We start from the raw sequence: 21,469 nt of genomic DNA, 5'->3' as shown, positions 1-21,469 counted from the left end.
AATTGATTTTGACATTAAATATTTGATGCCTACTAGTTGTGTCGTGGTTCTGTTTTGGGAGATGCTCTTCATGCACTATTTTCATTTCACTCTAATGTCCAATCCCTTTGTTCTCTTTCCCCATTTTTATCAGGACTAGCTTTAATAAACTACTTCTGATGTATCTACTTCAGAGTCTGACTACAATGCTGTTGCTGAAATTGGGGTCCTAAGCTATCTAAATGAAAAATGCAATTAAGGATCCAATTATTTATCTTCCAGGACCTCTGTGTATTATCAAACCAATCATCAAAAATAAATGAAACTATGGTGGTGTCACTCTAACCAAGTTAAACTACATCCAATAGTGACAGTGGCAGGATTAAAATTCCACACACTGACTTACCGCAGCGACATCTCTGGGTACTGGGTAGAATTAGGACATCTACCTCTTTATAGTTTGGGGGTTTATGCATTGTCCAGAACACTGAATTTTGCAATCTGAGCTATCTAAAATATCTCACAGCAATTATTATTATTTTTTTAATTAAGCAATTAAACCCAGAAAAAACACTGGACCTTCTTTTGAAGTGTAGCTAGAGCTTAAGAAACATTTAGCTCATCAAGATGAGATTCTTTAGCCACCATGGATGATGCAGAAGTAGGTAGGAAGGAAGATGAAAATTCTTGGGAAAGTCTCTGAATTTTTATAGATATGAGTAGAATCTTTGCATAAGAAAGATCAAGTAAGATGGAGTCTAGTATAAAATAAGAGAGAAAAAAATAAAAGCAGTGAGTACTCAAATATGTAGAAGAAGAAGAGACAAAAGATTAGAAAATTAAATTTATCTAATACACCACAGTAGAGGAAGCTCACAGTGGCATTTCTGACTGGTGCTCCCCTTCCCACAGCAACATCACTTTGGTTCCTGAGGGCAGGCATGAGCAATAGGGAAGCATTATCAGTGTTGGTATTGCCACACACCTTTTACAACAACTTCCAAACCAGAAAAATTGACGTAATTGTGAAAGACAACAGTTTTCGGAAAGATCCATTCACTGGTGCTGGGACATAAGTCACCCCTTGTGGACGACAGATAGACTTCTATAATTAGATATTTTTCTCCCCAAAAATTACAGAAAATTATAGCATCCTGTTGACATTGAACAGAGCCTTGAAGTAAAGATCTAAATTCAAACTAATTTTACATAAAACAAGGCCTAAAAGCACAACAAAACCTCACTCAATTTTTTTTGTCAATTGTATTTCCCCAAATGCGTTGTTATTTGAGCTACTGATGAACCAGGAAAGCTAGCAAATCTTGAATAGTTGATGGCACTGTGCTTTTGTCATTGCCACTTGTGAAAAAAACAGGTAAGTATTGAGAATGGAGAGGTACCAGCAATGTTTCAGGCACAGTGACAGATTCCAGAACTTCGCTGCCACATGTAACAATCTGTGGAGATTTCCCATAGGATATTTCACACAGAATCTTTCTTCAAAATATACGTGGGGAAAGCAGAAGAAGGGAGAGGGGAAAGGAAGCAAAGAACAGACTGTGATCTCATTTAGGACACCAAAATGCCTCACTAATATGTCCAGTGCAAGAAAAATGGCATGAGGGTGAGCACAGAGAAAGAGGAGTTACCTAGATTCCACATTCAGTTCTAGTATTCTGACCCACTTACTTCCTGCATGACATATACTTACATTTTTGTAACATCCGTCAGAGTGGAAGATATTTTTCACAAAGAAGACTGTATAGTACTTTATCAGCTTATCAAGTGGAACGTGCTACAGAAGTGCAAACTATTATTTTCCTAATTGCATACAGGAAAATGTCTTGCTTCTCTATCTAAACCACACATTCCACAGTTCAGGTAAAAGACATCTAAAACCATACCCAAAACTCTGATCCCTTAGCACATAAGATGATTGGCTGATTCTAATAATTCAGGAAATTTTCAGGCACTGTAATTACATAGGAAGTAGTGTCATGCTTGTAATTTTTTATGAATAAGAACCAGAAAAGGAGCAGTAATTTCCTTAGTAACATGATCGTGTGCTAAGTAGTGGGACTGGTAGCTGGGCAGCCCTGCCTAAACTGTGATTAGTCTCGCATGAGTCATTACATTCTTTTCCTAAAGTTTTATTCTGTCTTCCGGTGAAATTGAAAACTGGGCTTTGTCTTCATAGATGACAATTTGCACAACCCATCCTTGTACATACTTGATGCAAAGCTGTTAAAGAGACTTTTCCTACAAGCTACAAGAAGGAAGAATTCACAGGACTGCCTGTAGTAGCTCCATTAGTTGTGAGTTACTTTGAATTAAGCTAGATTAGATTCCTCATTGCAAAACTTTTCTTGTTTTCATACTTTATATCCACTTTGGAAATGGGTTTACTGAGATGTGGGATGAAATCTGGAAGCACTAATGTCTTGAAAGAAGCACAGCACCTCTGTCAAGCCCTTGTCATCAGCATTCCCTGTCAACCTGCCATCCCCCTTACCTGTCTATCTGCATGGCATGGTGCTGTCTGTGTATCCCCTTGCCACCGACACAGTGGCAGTGAAGTGCTGTCCTTGGTGACATCAATCTGGAGGAGGCTGAGCAACCAGCAGTGGGTTGGCCATCGCTGGCCACACATCACACACTGCTGTGCCCTTCTGTGGTCACCCTTGACTTCTGCTTTCTGAAGGGAGGGACTGTGTACAGGTGCATCTTTCCGCCTAGTACAAAGACATCTATACAAGCAGCTATCTGAACAGATAAATTAGGAGGAACACAACTGGGACTGATGCTGTCGCTTGCATGCCTTAATTATGCCAAGTTGTGTACTTGCCAGTTCTTGAGACCATTTTCAAATGTGTCTGATTACAGAAACAACAAAAAAAAGATAGAACAAAACAAGAAGGGAACTTTTCAGTTTGACCTTAAGCATCAGAATTCCAGTCTTCCTAAAATAACCAGGAGAAAATACATTTACTCCAAAAGCACTATTCTGCAGCTGCAGTGATAAAATGCAGAAGTAACTACACACTATGAGGACATGGTATGCACAGATTGCTCACACAGCAGTTCTTCTTATTCCCTGATAAACAAAAGTCAAAGCAAGTTTCTACTGTAGACTTGTCTTAGAAGATAAAGGACTCAAACAAACAAAATGCTACACTCAAGCCTCAACTCCCACAGACGCCACATAGAAAAAGTAATGATCAGCATAATTATTGGCTAGGGAATCAAGTTTATTTACTGGTAATTTTCAAATTAATTGAAGACATTAGAGCAATAAGAATGACAATATGAAATGCCAAATGCTCCAGCACTTGAAATCTGACAATACTTAGTTAGCAAACTATGAGCTATGGCAACTGTGCTTTCTAACATCCTCCCTGGCTGCCAACTGAAACAGCCATGTTTAGTCAGCAGTTATCCAGATCTCCATAATAAAACTACCAACGTCAACTCTTGCTATTTGATCTGCCTTAGGTCTAGAGACACAAGGTTTTTCAGAAACTCCCAAAGCATTATCTGTTATGAGTTGGTGTTAAGAAACCTCATGATCAACAGCCTCAGAACAGTTTGCAAGCAGAAATGTCCTATAGCTGATGATCCTGTAAACAATGCTGAAGTATGACAAGAAAGTTTCAAGTTTCAGTTACATAAACCTTAGCTCATTCAGTGACAAACTAGCACCAATAGGCAAATTTGGAACTTTCAACAGCTGAAATGGCACTGTCAGAGGTGTATGTTAACAACTGCGTAACAACATTTACATTTATGACCTTCTCAAATAGAAATGGCAAAAACCTTCAAATCCTTGTGTCTCTCAGTGAGAGCAAAATAGACCACACAGGTAGCAATGCCATCTCTAACTATTATGCAGATCAAAGTGTTCAAAGCAGCTTCCTCTCCATATATTGGCAAAGCTACCAGCATTCTTTAGCATGAGTCTGGAATCTGACAGGTTGACACTACATACCATTGCTCCAAAGCACTCTGGTTGCATTCATAATGTTTCAAAGAGAAGCAAAAGAACCAGAATGAGTAAAAGGACTTTACCTGAGCGTGACAAAGACAAGATATTTGGGGTTGACAAGGCAAAACTAGTCATGGATTTATGCTAATTATAATGGTCATCTAAAAAAACCACGTAAGAGTCCCTCAGTTATTTTACACCTTCTTTGAAGATGTACTTGTCTCTATTTATATTGTCCCAAGCATAAGCCAGGCTCTGTACTGCTTGCTTAGCTTCCTTTTTAATACAACACATCTTAGGTCTTCTATATAATGATAAGGAAAAGACCCACATGGCAAGAAGGCACTTCATATTTAACTTCACACTACTGCAGCACAGCAAGAAATACAGCATAGGCAGAAACAGTTATCTAAGAATTGAAATGCAATTCTATTTTCCCCATCAAAAGCAGGAAGCCACGGAACACTAATTGCATTTAATCTAATACAGATCTTGCACATTATTTTCTATTTACCCACAACAAGTTATGTCAATGCATATATTTTACTTAAATCCATTAAGGCAGGCCTTCTTTGTATGATAAATGAAATCATAATAGATCTAAATATATATATTATTAAAACTCTGTATAAGCAAACCTGTACAAGACAAAAGGGAAATATTCTTTATACCTTTTTTCTCTCAAAGAAAAACACTCCAAGATGTTAATGAAATCACATTAAGCCATAAAATGCTATTATTCAAAATTCATCTTACTAAAAGAAGCTATTGGAAAAACAAAGTTCCAGCTCTTAGAACATCTCCTTAAAAAAACTTCTTGCCACTTAGCTTTCTATATATATTTCCACTCAAAACTCAACTAATGATGCAAAGGAAGGTACATCACAAATACATACAAATGCACACAAATATTTTAATAGTCTAATGATACAAAGCTTTTAAATATAATTCTATATTTAAATTCACGTTCATAAAGGAATCAAGAAATGTCTTCCATGTCTGAAAATACCCAAGGTATTTTTTTTATTGCATTAAAATAGACATTTTCATTTATACATTTACATTACCCTCTCTATAGGTAATATTTCTACTGCACTGAAGGAGCCAGTCACCCCATGGTAGAATTCCTCAACACACCTGAAGCACGATTTATTCTTTTACTATAGGTCATAGGAAATCATAATAAAATTATACTCCTAAGGAGTGTAGTACATGGTAACGATTAAATAGTGGTCTGTTCCAATCCTACAAAGCATCAAACCCTGCTTTAGTTGTATTAGAGGATACTGAGAAAACCACAGTTCCTTCCTAGAGCACTACTCTATAAGTTCTGGGCTACAGCTGTCAGGATGTTTGTCTTGAACAAACAATCTTTGCTGGTTGTTACAGGACAGAGTGCTATGCCTCTTGCTCAGGCAAGGAAGACCTTTTTGAGTAATACAGGAGTCAGATTACACCTAATTTGTCATCAGTTTCTCTCATACCAGAAGAAAGTACTTCTAGAAGAGGATATGCCATTTCCTGACTTTCATAAGATGACAAACAAATATTTCAAAAAGGTGCTAGATAGCCACTGAGAACATTCCTATAAGCATAGCCCATGTTTTCCTTGTCTTATAAAAAAAAAATTTTTGATGCCTCTTGATCCCATACTGCGACAAGCCCAGGCAAGCTGCAGGCCTCACCCCCTGACTCTACAATTTCCCTGGAACAGAAAACAAAAGGTACCTCTCAAAGGAGGCACAACATGCTATGAATACATGAAAGGCTACAAGCGTAGATGGCAGGACATCAAGATCCAGAATGTGCTGCAGTGCACATCAAAAGGTAAGTCAAGATACAGGCAAAAGGACTGTGGAAAGAGTATTTATATCTCTTCACATTCATACCTTTTTGAAATTTCCTTTTTGTTAGATTAAACGCTTAGAGGCTGAGAAAGTATTCTGGGAAAGCATCACTATGGATTGGTGGGCTCTTTCATGTTGTCACTTGACATCTACTTTGCCACTACCTGATACAAGATCCTAGACTTCAGCAACTATCAGTTTGATATCTCTACACAGCCATCTGGTCCTCTGTTCCTGAAACAGTGGTAGGAAGCATGTTTAGAACTGGTAACAATTTTGCACTTAGGAAGGAAGTCTTCAGATATTGGAAACATTTTTCCACTTGTATACTTTGATTTGCAAGGAAATCAAATATAGTGATAAACACTAACAAATATCGGAGATCATTCAATATTTAGAGAAAAACAAACAAATGCTTGCTTGAAATTTGTAAGGCTGCACTCAAAAGAAGAGATGAAATGTTACAAGGCAACCACAGTTGTAGCTTTTAGGCCTAAATTAATTCCACCGGCAGTCAGCATTTGCTAATTGAAAGTCATCCATCCTGGGATATCTGTACAATCAACAAAAAAATATAGACACCTACAAAAGGTAGTGAACTGAATTATCTGTTGAATTCATCTGTCTCTTTTTGGTAGTGGAGGGAGCAGAGTGACTTGCCTCCCACGAACACCTGCAGCTGTGGTTTCAGTTTAGGCAGCAGGGCTGTTTCAGCCACGAGGGCTCAGCTCTGCTGTGTCTTCCATGGCCATTCATATTTGTAGGAGTGTTTGAGCAGCTGAACAGTGAACTGGCACGGGGACTCGATGGGGATGAACATGAGGGGAAACAAAAGGTTGTTTTTCAGTTAGACATATTTCCCAATGGGTTCATGATGCAGCTGCAGGATAGTTTTAATGACAACAAAAGGAATTACACAGAGATGGGGAAAAGCAGCTAAAGGAAAGCTGAAGAAGGCACAGACTGCTTAGGTTGGCATTGTGGAACCCCAGCTTCAAATAAGGTCAAGAATCAACAGCACAGCAGCCTTTACGTTTTCTGATACTGATCAAAAGTATCAGAGCCTCCTTATTCTATGCACTGAGCCACTATAACATTTATTCTACTTGACTGAAGTGGTTTAACAGTTTCGAATGGCTTTTTACTTATTGATTAGCTAATGCTACTCACACCACACCAGTTATCCCAGTCACTTCCCTATCACTGGCTGGCATAAAGGTAGCATAAAAGCATCAAGCTAGCCAACTTCATATTGTGTGCTCTGCCTAATTCAACAGATATATGACCACATGCACATATTTCATCCAAGTCAAATTATGTCAATGCACAGATCTTGGTATTAATTACTGTGGAAACACAGCCCAAGTAACTTGAGTTAGACAGGATGAATCCAAATCTTAGTGTAGTGAGACAGTGAGACTACTCAAAGTAGCTTCAGAACCAAGGTAACATTTTAGAAAACAGAAGTTGTTTTCTCAAAATTTTCCAAAATTTAACTTCACTGGACAAAGAAATGTCCGATAAAATTAACCTTATGAAAATTGTTACATATTAAAGTGACTTATCACATCAAGCCCCGTCTGGAAACTGTTGAACCAGCAACAAATACAATGCTGTTGTTTAAAGCTCATAATAAAAGCAAACAGAATAAGACAGACTTTGTTCTGTTCTGGTAAGTACATTAGTAGGACATTAGTATTTATTTAATAGAATAAATTTTTTTTAAAGTTTTTTTCTAATGTCTGACTACAGTACAGTTCAGTTCTGGAAAACCAGCATTTCAGTCTAACTGATTAGGCACTTTGCTCCTAGACACAGCATTGTGTCAAAGACAGACACAAAACACAGCCATGTCATAATAGGCTGCAGACCAGATAACAACCATTAATCCCTACTGTGAAAACAAAACAGTCTGCACCAGTGTATGACTGACTGAACCAATCTGCTTTGCGATCTTCCCAGAATTCTTTAATACAATAGGCAAAGCTATCTAGTATGGAAATAACCTGGTGTAAACAGAACTCAGAGATCAATTTGTCTCTGTTTTCAAGCACATAATTCAATTATACACTTAATTGTTTGCATTAGCCAAAACCACACCGTGAATGGAAACATTGCTCAAGATAAATGCCCATAAAAATATGAACCAGCACTACTTTTACTGAACTGAGTTCTAGCACTTAACTGCCAAAGAAACCCCAAAACCCAAAAACTGTCACTTGGCAATACCTACATCTAAAGGACAACCTCCCCCCACCATAGATACACATTGGTTTAGAAAGAAAATGTTTGACTCAAATTCAAATTCACTGAAATCATCAGCAATATTACAAGATTAGATGTAGCTTAACATATCTGAAGCTGAATGTTCCATGAGTTAGAACATTCCAGTGAGGTGATTGAAATGTTAAGTATATATAAATCAATTTACCACGTGAATGACAAGTTTGAACAGTTCTTTTTTTCTGAAAAAAAGTGGTACATTGGCAACTGTAATATATTTCTCCCTCCAGTACCTGAAAAGACTACAAAATGCAGCCTCAATGTCACATGAAAACAAATATCAAGTGAAACACATCTAGTTTCACTGCAGTCAACTTAAACAGTTTCCTAATCTGTTCACAGTAGCAGTTAAAAAAATGTCATATTTATATTCAAATTTTAAGACTTTCAAACCAAAGAACTGTAGAAGTTATGCAGTTGTTAAACCCATTCTGAACTCCTCAGAAAGCACTGATCTACTTGTACACAACCAGTTCTAGTTTCTTCTGAAAACTTAAGTAGCTAAAGACATTTTATGAATACTTGATTTCTATACATGCTCCAAAAGTCTTATCTTGACTAAGAGAAGGTAGAAGTTATTTACTTGTTAGCCAAATAAATAACTGCTTCACATTAAATTTGTAAAAGCCTTAGGCAGTGATCTTTAGAGTTATGGGCCAGATTGCATAATACTCGTACCTTATCATCTTGTGAACAATTTTCAAAATATCCTGTACAACAAGTCATAGCTGCATAACATCTCACTATATCCTTCCCCTCAAAATAGAACGTCTTACAAAGCTTGTTACAACTCTCATGAACTTGACTGAATTTTGATACTGAACTGATAAAAGCATCATAAAAGCAGCAAATGATGCAGTGATTAAGTCTTAATTTATAGCAAAGTCCCTAATGGAAAAGAAGGGTCAGAACTGCCTGTGTAAGCTCTCCTCCTCTCTCCTCAGCAGGGATGAGATGGGACATACACAAATTAGCTGGGTTTAGACCTTTTGATACCGTTTTTCCAAATGAGGAAAGCATTTGTGACACAATCTTCCACCAATTATGGGATGTTAACATTACTGTGTCTTATTAAGCTGAAGACTGAAAGGGTAAGAAAAATCGGAAGTAGAACCTTTTCTAAATGACATTTTTTTTTTGAAAGTATAGGTTATATTATTTTGTAACACCCTGGCAAAATATTAACATTTAACTTTTGTTAAGCTAATATTTAACTATTTTTCTTATTTTTTGTGTAAAGTACCCCTGTGATCTGCATTCAGGGGTATTCTAGGCTGAATCAGTTTATCATCCTTTGTGACAGGAAAGCTCTGGTTGCCTTAACTCATTCTCTTAGACTTTAGGAAATCTTACCTCTCTTTTTTTTTACCTCCTGAAGCAGCAGGATACTGGAAATGAGGTGTGTTCGGTGACCTTGGTTTTCAATTCCCAGCTTTTTAAGATCAACTTCTGTAAGATGGAGTAAGTCCTGTAGCAAAGGCCAGAGTAAGGAATATACTATACATAATTCAAATTATGTATAATTTGATAATTCAAATTTCTTTCAGATGAGTTTGCTGTTTCTGATAACATATAAATATACTTACATTTGCTGCTATGTAGCTCATGTTATCTGAAGCCCCTTTATCATGGTAAGCTCTGTCATTGAAGGGATGAGGATTTTTTCTTTTAAAACATTAATTCATTGTCTCTTAATTTTTTCTCAAAACAAAACTGGTCAAATTAGCTGGGAGTTTCTAAAAATAATGATTTCTTTGAGTAAAAAAACCCCTAAAAGCTACCCAAGAGTGCTAGTATGCTAATTGCACTTAAGCTAATGAAGGAAGATAAATCTCAGGGTGAACCAATGGGAATAATAATATTGGAAGGGAAGGTTTTGTATAATGAAGAGGATATTCATTGTAATTAGTAGATAATATGGGCTGTGACACTGTTTTGAAGAATATAAATTTCCATATAATGCATTTGGGTAATCAAGCCTGAACTGTTCTCTTTTATTCCCCTTTCTCTCCACAAAATCATCACTATTTGACCTTCAAAATAACTCAAGACATTATTTACAAATCAGTACAGAATTTCAATTTGATGATGATTTATAAGTATGTACAAAGCTTCATTTGAAGACAAAACTTTCAGAAAAAATAGAAAATATAGCAAAATATATTTCTTTATATTTTCAACTGTTCTGTATTTTCACTATAAATTAGATAAAGAGAAGCACATAGAATGTATTCCATATTGTTACTGGCAAGTCACGTTAACTCTGAGTAGCCTTTTCTAATGAAGATTTGACAGTTCAAGCCATGGAACCTAAAATACAAAATCTGATTGAGTCACTGTGTAAATAATAAGACAGTTGACATAGAATTTCTACTCTGAGCCATTGTTTTTGAAATTGTAATTTAAAAACCTTACTTTCATACTAAAACCACTGCAAAGGCATTCTTTGCTTTAGACTGAGTAGTGCTCTAATTGCCGAAAGCCTCAATTTCTTATGTCACTAGCTAACACTGTTTTAAAAGCTGTTAGAGAACTTAAGTCATGCCTGAAAATGTCATATTAAATGTTTCTCAAATGATAACTTATATGTAACTAATGACATCAAAGTAGGGAGTTGAATAATTATTACTTTCATTTTATCTCTTTCTAGTTTTTCCCAAATGCAAAACTGGTACTAATGTTGAATTCACATTTCAGTAGAAAGGATTTTTCAGCTTTGGCAACAGTGACAGAGGATCCCAGTGCTTCTCTCAAAAAAACCCCAACATCCTTCTGCCAAATGCCAAAATCAGCCTCCAAGAAAATCCACAAACAAAGGAGTACAAATGCAATATGCTCTTCAAATTTGAGCAAAAACTTGTAAGGAGTAACACAAATGGGTTCTTGTTAACTCCAGTACTGAACAGCAAATGCTCAGGATAACACAGTGGGAGCTTTTATAGACACATTTTGGTGGGGTTCTTTTAGTAACTTTAAAGAGCTTGCTGCATTTTGCAGTTGACAACATTCTTAATGTGGAAATTTTATTTCTCAGGTGGAACTGTGTCCCGCCTTGAAGTATTCTTTCTTCATTCAAGATCATAAGCACGTTCTTGTCTGGCTTCAGAATTGGCTAGAGCAGTTGACTGAAACCCAAGAACTCTGTCTACTACTGTCCTGAATTTACTACTTAGAAAAAATAATTTAAGTCAAGAAAGTGTGCATCACTGTCCTCCTCAGCAAAATGGATATAATCATACCTTCTACTGCAGAGATAAAAACCCAGTGTAAATAGTTATTAGTAATTATTTTTAAAAGTAGAAGACATCAAAGGCAATTATTTAGACTTTCAAGAACTTAGAAGCTTGGTTCAACATGGTTCTTAAGCACATGTCTAGTGTTAAGCAGGTTGGTATGTGAAGTCAAGCTAGTCAGGCATTTTCTCAAAGTTTTGTTTCAGAAAAATATGAAGTTTGGCTGAGGAACTAAGAGATCATAGAATGCTTGTAATCTACAGATATTGCAGAACTGAAATTCTGACTCATGACCCTGAAATTGAAAAAAGTCCATTGTATCCAGGATGATGCACTAAGTCTATTTTTAAGTTTTGCACTTCAGCAAAAACTTCTTACAGGCAGCTTTCAGGCTCTGTAAGCTGTAAACTGTCTGTGTTGCAGCATTTTTGTTTGTTAGTTGTTGTAACAGCTGTCTTCTGTGTTACAACAGTAGTGTGAATCACACGAACATTTTCCAATGACTTGCTGATTGAATCAATTTGGAAAAGTAAAAAATGCTTTTTCTACTCTTTTTAGAACAGAAAAAAGTTCTTTTTCTATTTGGGACATATTCTACTTACATTTAAAATACTTTTCTTTTTATTTTGCATGGATTATGACATTACCATGACACTCTGTAAGAACTCTGGCATACAAGCAGCACAGATATAAGGCAGAAGAAAATTTTAAGTAAATTTTAGTGCCACTTCATGAAACATTGATTATTTCATTTGTTTAAAAGTGAATCCAAGGATATTTTGAGTTGATGATAGTATTCAGTTGTACTTTTCACATTTACTGTCTGAATGGGGAACCCAGAGAGGAAGAAATAAAACATGTCAAAGCAGCATTTAATTGATGTTATTGTATGTAAATGTCAATAAATTTTTACGTGGATGATGGAAAGTGAAAACATAAAATGGACAATAAAGAGGAGATTTTGATCAAGTAAGAACTATGGGAAAAGGGCTTCCTAAGAATTTCTAAATAATTTTCTAGGGATATTCAAGATTACAAATGTAAGGTCCTTCTGTAATGTCGTATTTGCTCAGTAGAGAAGATTATTTTTAAGTCACATAGAATCCCTTTACCTGTAAACAACTTTATATAAAAACTGGTACATAAGTTTATATTTTATCTACTTCTGAATTTTAAGACATTTATTTGTTAGTTTTTGCAGAACAAAGGTTATCTACATGTTCTTGCTCTGGTGAGCATGTCCATTGCAACAATCTGAGACAACCAAGACTAAATAGAACAAGCAGCATTATAAACACGACAGCAGCATTATATGTATATCTACATATATATAAAAGTAAAATGTTCCTTTTATCTAGCCCACCAGTGACTCTACTTCTCTGTGACTTTTAGCACACAGTTGCAAGAGACATTGCTTTTATTTTCTTCCTTTCTCAAGACAAAACCAAACTATCTGTCTTTAGGGTTTTTTTGCTCCAACATCATATCACAGAACATTAACCATTTGTACTACATCACCTTCCTTAACAGTTTCTCAAGAGTTTTATTGAAAGAGGAAATTCTTACCTCTATGCCATCATATCGTTCAAAGAGCGTGCAATATTCTGCAAGACCAAGCTGGCTTAGCCAGTTAGAAATGGGTAGATACTTCATTATCTATTCCCTCGCAATGGCTATAACTCTGAAAAACAAAAATTACAAATAACATTGCTTAGGAGTGAACCCAGAAAGCACTTCATAACATGCAAGTTTCACTGTTGTGGCCAAAGAGATTACCTCTTACCACACGGCCAAGAAAGTGTTAGTTATCTATGCGTTAAGACTTTTACATTTAGTTCATTGTCATCCTCATACCAGCAGGGAATGTTGAAGACTATATTTTGTTTAGCTCTCATAGCTGAATTAATCTTTTAGAAGATGAATCAACAGAGTCACTCAATACTGTCGTATCAATTAAAATATACTCAGCCTTTGTATTCAACAAGAATACAAAGTACCTCAACCCACTCATTCAGTGATAATGCCACTCTTCTTACATGTATGACACATATGACAATATGCATTAAATGAAGAGGAATAGCAAATGCAGTAGTGTTTTCTGTAGGAATATGACGGATGTGAACGAAACTGCATTCTCTGTAAGACAGTCAAAATGACTAAGATTCTGTGGTGGGTGTTTGTCCAAGATGGGACAAACAAAATAGCTAAAGTCAACCTATTATGGAGTATTTCTAAGAAGAAAAGGAACGGAGAGTTTTTTACAGTTTGCTCTCCATCATGTCATCTGAATTTGAGTTATCTGTAAATAAAAATACTTTCTTGTTACTTTTTCCCAGTTGCTAAAATGAAATAGAAGACAGACATTAAGATGGACACATGACAGACATCAGAAGATAAATGACAGACACAAAATATTCTCCCTGTATCTCTGCTTTATGTAAGTGGTTATGCAAGATCTACATAGACAAATACTTAAGCTTCCAAGAATTGCTGAGTTTCTGAAGAGATTTCCATGTGCAAGTTTGAACATATCCTAAATCAATTCAAGGATGCCCAATTCTTAATCTGTAACTTGCGATCTGAACATTTCCTATCAGAACACTGATGCCAGAGGCAGGAAATGCTCATGTTCAGACACCTAGTGACTTTAATTGTACATTTTTTGTATTTTATTTGTAGTTGAAGATTTTCCTCTCATCTATACTGCAGGAAAAGTACTTGCTCATTAGCTCTGTATAAACCAATGGAAATAATGACTTTTCAGTTACAGACCACTTGTTCTAAGACATCTACCTACTCTGAATGCACAAGAAGCTGCCCAAAGGCTGACATGTAATGGTCAGAAAAGAGTCAGAGTTGCTTTCTGTCAGATAGGGAAAGCCATCTAGCATTTTCATTATTCTTGGAACACTGGAAAAGCGTTGAGGTTTTTTTTTTTTTTTTAAACACAAATTGCAAACCTAAAACTAATGTTCTGCAGAAAGGTAGGCCACAGTAGCAGTATTACCTGTATTAAAGTACAACACATTCCTAAAAATATTTTGAAAGCATTTCAGTTAAAACAACTACTGTTAGTAATATACACAATGTTTTGGACCAGACATTGTTTTGGAAGCCTCTATGAATTTTGCCTTGTTGCTCAACTTTGGAAACAAGTCAAAATGGTTACACTTCAGAGAGACATACACCATTACACAGGGAAAGCTGGAATTCTGGAATTCGTCACTTCATGATCTATTAAAGAACAAACCTGTTAATTTGCAAATTACATTGTGAAATCCTTCTATTGTCCACTGGAAGACTCTGATCTATTATTTGCTTTATTGCAGGTTTTTTATTATTGTGAAAATATTGCAGGCTATGGATGACGAGTAAACATCTAAAGAATGGTGGTATTACAATAACTAAGAGCATCTTGTGGAGTAACATTGACCAGAAAATCTCAACATTTAATTGACACACCACAAAAGAATTTCCTTGAGGAATGTGAAAGCCACAGAGAACATTCTTATGTGAGGCGAGGACAAGCTCAGCCACTGACGTCTTTCATTTATTGGCTTGCTTTAAACAGGTACTTTCAGATTGCAAGATGGTCAGCATGAAAGGCATATGATGCTCAGAGAGATAAAAGGAGAAACACAGCTACTTGGTTAGAACGTAAGTAAAGCCGTGGACAAATAAGTCTTTGTTGGTTCATACATTTTAAAGTAAAAGACTTGAAATTTGTTGTGTAAAGGAACTTGTTTTCAAAACTGACAAGTTCACTAAGAATATATTTTTTAAGACTACAAATTTTGTATTTCGTTGTGAATACTGAAATTCCATGTTAGCATAAGACAATTAAAAAAAATATCTACAGGAATTGGTGGAGAGTCATCACATTTATCATTCCAGAACAAAGAGAAATTCTGCACTAAGCATGAAAGGAATCCCAGAATTTCCACAGAGCAACATTCTCTTTAACAATACAGTGATAAACAGTAGCTGTCTAATCTTACTTGGCCAGCTGCATTTGCTCTGTTATTAATTTATACCAAATGAAAAAAAAAACAGCAAAGAAAACCAAATTAAAATAAAAATACCCCCCCTCCTCTAAATCCCCATACAAAGCAAAATTCAACTGCAAGCAGAAAATGATACCCTTATATGACAGGATACTAAGAGGTACAAGATGCATTGGTTTCAAATGGACCGCAATTACACCCTAGAGTGGGATTATTTTATGGCATACTTTTATGAGCTATTAAGTCTTTCTTAACACCTGTGTAGATTTATCCCTTTTGTTTTAATGAAAAATCTGTTCCTTCAGCTGAAGGTAAAAAAAAAAAAATCTCCTTTCTCTCACAAGTTAACTAATTGCATTTCTGATCTTTCTGCTAATGGTAGTTTTGGTGAAGAAAGGTAACAGAAACATTAACTCAAACAACTCTTATTTAATCAATATTACACTGTTAATTGGATGCAGGGTACAGCCTAGTGGTCAGGACTCAAGATATAGCCTGATCAAGGTTACGAGTAAAATGGAGTTACAAAATACTTTGTAAAAAACCACTGAATATAACATTATAAGAACTGGTTGTAGGCAGAAGGAGTTTCCTATTATTCTTCTTCTACTTTTATGCCACTTATTTTTATCTCTGAAAATAGGATTAACTTTTGCTTAAGGCAGGTAATGCCAACATTTTTTAAGATCCAAAATATGGTTATAAACACACTGGCAAGGCGTGTGGCAAATGTTGGGCACTTTTTTTTTCCCCATATCCTTCCTTTCCAGAGGAAGGAAGGAAACAAAAACATAAATAACAGCATATATTGGAGGGCAATACAAGACCTCTGTTCTATTTGTCCATTCTCAACACTGTCAATTCCTGTACATCTCAGGAGCTGCAAAAAGACATCATCATAGGTTTAGTCAGGTCACCAGATTTTTATGGGATACAACCACTATTGCACCATGACTTGCTTCTATTTATTCAGTTAGACTTCTTCTGTTATTACTTAATTAAGCTCAAGAGTGAAGTTATTCTGCAATCCTTATGTGGAAGGTCTTACAGTACTACCCCCATAATTTATACAATTTCAGGGGTTTTTACATAAAAATAAGCAATCTGAATCCAACCTAGGTTTGTATCATTCTGATTCTGACCACCAGCTGTTCAGAGGCTTTTATGAAGCTAAGTTGCTGCTAAAAAGTTATCAAATGAGTAATAATGGGAAGTTCCTAACGTGGCTCTCTGATCTACTGAACTTTGCTTTTCCTTTCGGAGTGCTTTTCAGCATTATCTTAAACATGCTCAGCTGCAGTCATACATATAGGGGCATATCTGATGCAAAGGCACAGAGGAAGGTGTTTTATATGTGATACCCAAGAGGTTTAACATCTTTTTTCTTTTGCTTTAGAAAGCAGCATATAAAATATATGTAGCTTTAGGCCAGTTGTGGGAAGAGGTACAATAAGTAGTCTGGGCACAGAGACAGAGTTAGGGAATGGCCCATATGCTGGAAGTCCTTTAAGCATACCAAGCTGATATATTTTTAAACAGTCCCCTTCTCTTAATGAAAGGATAGGCTTGATTAAGGTCTCTCTCTATGCCATGGGAGTCTATGCAAAAGCTACATTGCTGAAAAGCAACCAAAACATACATTTTACTAGAATCATATTTCATGATTTGATGAAAAGAGATGAATACTGGAAAACAGTAGGAGAAACAAAGCAAAACTGTAGCTCCAAGCATACCTTTATCTTGCAACACTAGAGTGGCAAACAGATCAAAGGAAGCACTTAAATCCAAGCAGTAACATTATTACATTGAATTTAAAATACAAATAAAAGAATGTCCCACTGGAACTTCTAAAGCATCATATTTAAAAATCATAATCACTATTTGTAACAGAAGTGTTAAACAAAAAAGAACTAAAAAAAAATCCTAAGAGTGTATACATATGGGATTTAAATTTTACACTTCTTGCCTCTTTCTTGGACTTTCTAGACATTTCATTTCAAGGTTTTCCCTTAACGGTATTAAAACATGGTTTAAAACTCTGAAATTCTCAAGTTATAACATTTTATGGAAAACATGACATTGAGAATAAGTTGTAATCTCTAGGAAATGCACTGAATTTTTGCCCTAAATGCAAATAACAAACATAAATTTGCTTGTAGGATATGACAAGCTGCAACCATCCTTTCATATTTATATTGATACCAATTAGCAGTTTCTGTACTACAAGTTAGGTAGATGTAGATGAACTTTACAGATATTTCACAATGTCACTACAGGTAATTGCATTTTCATCAAATGACCTAAAGCACGAGTCTGATAATCTTACAGGGTAAGGATATGATGATAACTCCTCCTAGTGGAAACACATCTGACACAACAAAATTCATAAAAATACAGATTTCCTAGGTATCACACTAGGTTTTTGCTGGTACTAGTTAGCTCCGCATTTTTTCTACCCTTTACTGATTTAAACTAGTCTCATCCAACTTTTCAGTACAACAGAAAAACATCTATGGGCTTTTAAGGAAGATGAAAATCATTTCACTTAAAAGCTTGCTGTTACACTGGCATAACATGGTTTATTTAGACACATAGATGAGAACCAGGTTTCAAATTAATCTAAAGCAAACTTTTACTGCAGGATTACGTGTCACCACCGCCTCTTAAAACTTTGTGTGAGACTGCTGTGATGTAAAAACTTACATTTATCATGAACAATGAAGTTCTGCTGATTTACTGGTGCAGCTCTCTGTGGCTCCTTTTTGTTTCCTCTTTCACTCATACTTCGTTTCTACTGTGCCAGGAATGATTTCCATGTGAATGAATCCCCTACATTTATCTGAATAGACTACTCTGTTCAATCAATTCCATCTCCAAGGCTCAAACTGTCACAGACATTACACATGCTGTTCAGCCTGAACCCAGAGGAGTGGATTTTACAAGAATAGCTCAGAGCAGACAGAGTTAGTAGGGATATGCAGAATCATGTAATATGCTGAACAGACTATCAATACTTTCATTCATTTATTTTAGTCCCTGATTTGCTTCACATTTCCTTGTTCAACTTGTTTTAAGCTATTATACTCAAAATATTTTTGGTAAAATTTTGACAAATTGCTGTGAAGGACGTAAGGATACCAAATTCTTTGAAAAGAAACCCTTAGCATAAATTTTGTTGGCAATCTAGTTACTGAAGTGATACTTCTGACATGGATTTTTACGTCAATCCAACATTTAGCAAATCTGTTGCAGACTACAGAGAAACAAATACACAACATTACTCAACTAGTATATGCTGTTCTGGCCAATGTTTATGTAAAGATAAATAGTCTACAAAGTACTGATCAGGACTTAAATACGTACTAACTCAGCAACCACACAGCAGATTTTCATTCCAGACATTTCACAAATAATACCACAAACACTGAGCTCCTTTATCCTTATGTCAGACTTCAAATCAGGTATTTTCAGTTGGTGGGTAGTCAATAATTATCACCAGTAGCTTACTAGAAACAATTAAGACAGTGGTTCATCATTCTTTATGTGCTGCTTATGAAAGGCATAGACTAACCACCCTTTATTTACTTTCCTTACGTACAGGAGCGCAACTTTCTCCATTTCATAACATCAATATGTTTTTAATTATTAAGCCAAAACTCAAAACCAGGATGAACTACCAGCAGCTGTGGTGACATGCTGAGGTAATAAATATCCCTGTATACTTCTATAAGCATAAGCTTGTCCTAGGAAGGGACTAATACACTGTTGGTCTGATTAACGCAAACGTTCTTGCATTTCACTTGCAGTGGCAGTGTGCAGTGTGCAGTGGCACAAAGCTGCTCCACCAGTACAAATTAGTTCAAAGAATTCTGAAAGTGTCACTTTGCTCTTGCAGATTTCAACAATACCTGACCCAGCATATTCCCTAACTCCATCACTATACTCAGACTACTTTGTTCATTCTCCCACAACTGGCCTAGAGTTAAAATGAAGTGTACTGTGCATGTTTTTTTGATTCACAGAAATGGTAAATGTTTGTGCTTAATGCAGGTGATGTGACAGCAATCAGGTGATCAAATACTAACAAACCTAGCATGTCCCCAAAAAAGACGAATCCAAATCTCCAAATACATTCAGTACGTGCAACTTAGCAGATATTTTGAAGGCTAGGGCTCATTGTAACAGTATTTACGGGATCAGACTCTAGTTAAATAAATAAATAGAACTAAGATAATAAAACACTTCAACAGAAAGTGTTGATCGCTACAGTCTAGTAAGTTTTTCCTCTTTCTGTATGTCTGTGTGATCTTTTGTAGCTAGATGGGAGTTCATCCTACCTGCACATGAAGCCAATCACAAGCAGCATGTTAGTTCAGTGCTGAACTTGAGCCAGAATACACTGTTGAAAAGACACCACAGCTGCTTCTCAGCTTGAACAGCCAGATAGTAACAGACTGTAAATACATATGCCATATAACCAGAAATCTGGTTAAAACTAGCATGATAAGCTCTCCATGGGGAGAGGAGATCAAGAGAAAATGAAGTATCAGCTGTGATTCCATGCTAAAATTTTACTGTGGACTGATCCAACTTAAAACATACTAGTCCTGCTCCTTTTAAGTCCTCAGCCATAGCAACCCAGAAGTTCCTCACCTCCATTGCAACAAGTCTACCGTTTGTGTGGTAAAATGCTAAACTGGATATATGGAATGGTGCTAATTTTACTCAACAAACAAAACTGAACCATGCCCCTGCAGAGTGTGCATTTTTGAAAAATGTGCAGATCCAGGACCACTCAGAGAACCTGTCTCAAGTTCTTTAACTATTAGTTACTACTGCGATAGGTTTCTGAAATGTTTTATCATTTAGTATATTCCTCTTCATCTCTTCTGCCCTTCAGAATGGGAAGCAAATGGTAGGACTGCCACATGTTTTTTTTTAATAAGGCTGCTCATAGACACAGAACTCCTGAATCAGGCTCCACAATTACTTCCCACTCTTTGCCTCTCACTCCTCCCCATTAGTCGGGTAGTTCAAACCACAGTCATGCCTGGTACATTTTTCTATCCATTTTTGTTGATGTTTATTTTACAAAGAAGTGATAAGAACTGTTTAGAGGTTTAGAGCAGAACACAACATGCTAGTTGCTACCTCCAGATATACTTCAAAAAGCTGCATAATAAGCAATAAGAATAAATTAACTTTGAAATAAAAATAATTTAGTTGGAAATTCAACACCCTCAGAAAGTAAAATCCCTCACTGATTTGTTTCTTTTTAATCAACTGATAATTACAAAGGAAAAGAAAAAAGTGCATTTCCTGAAGATGATCAATAATCATAGAATCATTTGGTTGGAAAAGACCTTTAAGATCGTCAAGACCAAATAAGCAGGTTAACTAAAATAAACTATTATATTCAGTGAGAATAATTCTGTAAGGCACTGGCACAAAGTTGGGAGAAATTAAGTTTTGATATAAATTCTGTTTTAATTTTAGATTGATGTTCTCACTGTTTTCTAAACTGAATGTCCTTGCATACATGACAGTTAGGGCTAGAACTCGGAATGCTACAGAACTTGCACCGAGACAACTAGCAATAAAAAAAAAAGTCTGAGTATCATTATAACTTGGGCTAAAAATTGCAACATTTAAGAAGCTGCTTTATGTGGGGCTCAGCCATAAAGGGCAAGATGGGTCATAATCTCATCAACCTTCTTAGTAAGTCAGTCTGCCTGTAGGAGTCAGACAGATCCTTTACTTACATCTGATCATATGTGCAAAAAAGCAATAGCTTGTTTCTGTGCTACACTGTTGGACCCAAACTGCTAGTGAGCTGAAATGTTAAAATACTTGGGTTCTAGCTGGAGAAAACACTAGTAGCAAGTCAGGAATTTCTTTGAATCAACTGAGTTTACATACAAAAATGCTACCAGTCATACTTTTGTGAATGCAGGGCAAGTCTCATAAAAAACAAAGAACTATTTCCTTTCCCTTTGAAGATATGGTACAAGCAGTGCCAGGAATCCTAGAGCCAGATAAAAAACACCACGGGTAGATAACAGCCAGTCTAAACTTGCAATGCCAATTCAAATTTGTTCAGAGTATTTTTGATTAATTTTGTGGTAGCAAACTTAATTCTTT

At 36.0% G+C, this 21,469-nt stretch overlaps 1 protein-coding gene across 2 annotated transcripts in view; it reads right to left on the bottom strand.

The window, feature by feature from the left end:
• BCAR3 (BCAR3 adaptor protein, NSP family member) overlaps nt 1–13,001 on the bottom strand; it is a 69,937-nt gene extending 56,936 nt beyond the window's left edge. The window contains exons 1-2 of one of the 2 annotated variants that reach the window (XM_018072078.2): nt 12,891–13,001; nt 9,445–9,559 (exon numbers count right to left, since the gene is read on the bottom strand). In XM_018072078.2, the coding sequence (XP_017927567.1) occupies nt 9,445–9,559; nt 12,891–12,977 (202 nt within the window). In that variant the 5' untranslated portion in view covers nt 12,978–13,001. The remainder of the gene's footprint in view (nt 1–9,444; nt 9,560–12,890) is intronic. The other variant, XM_018072079.1, reaches the window with a different exon arrangement.
• Between the last annotated feature and the right edge of the window lie 8,468 nt (nt 13,002–21,469).

This window comes from Manacus vitellinus, unplaced genomic scaffold (assembly GCF_001715985.3).
Source record: "Manacus vitellinus isolate BGI_N305 unplaced genomic scaffold, ASM171598v3 scaffold_21_pilon, whole genome shotgun sequence".
NCBI classification, from domain to species: domain Eukaryota; kingdom Metazoa; phylum Chordata; class Aves; order Passeriformes; family Pipridae; genus Manacus; species Manacus vitellinus.
This window is presented reverse-complemented; position numbering and strand designations above follow the sequence as displayed.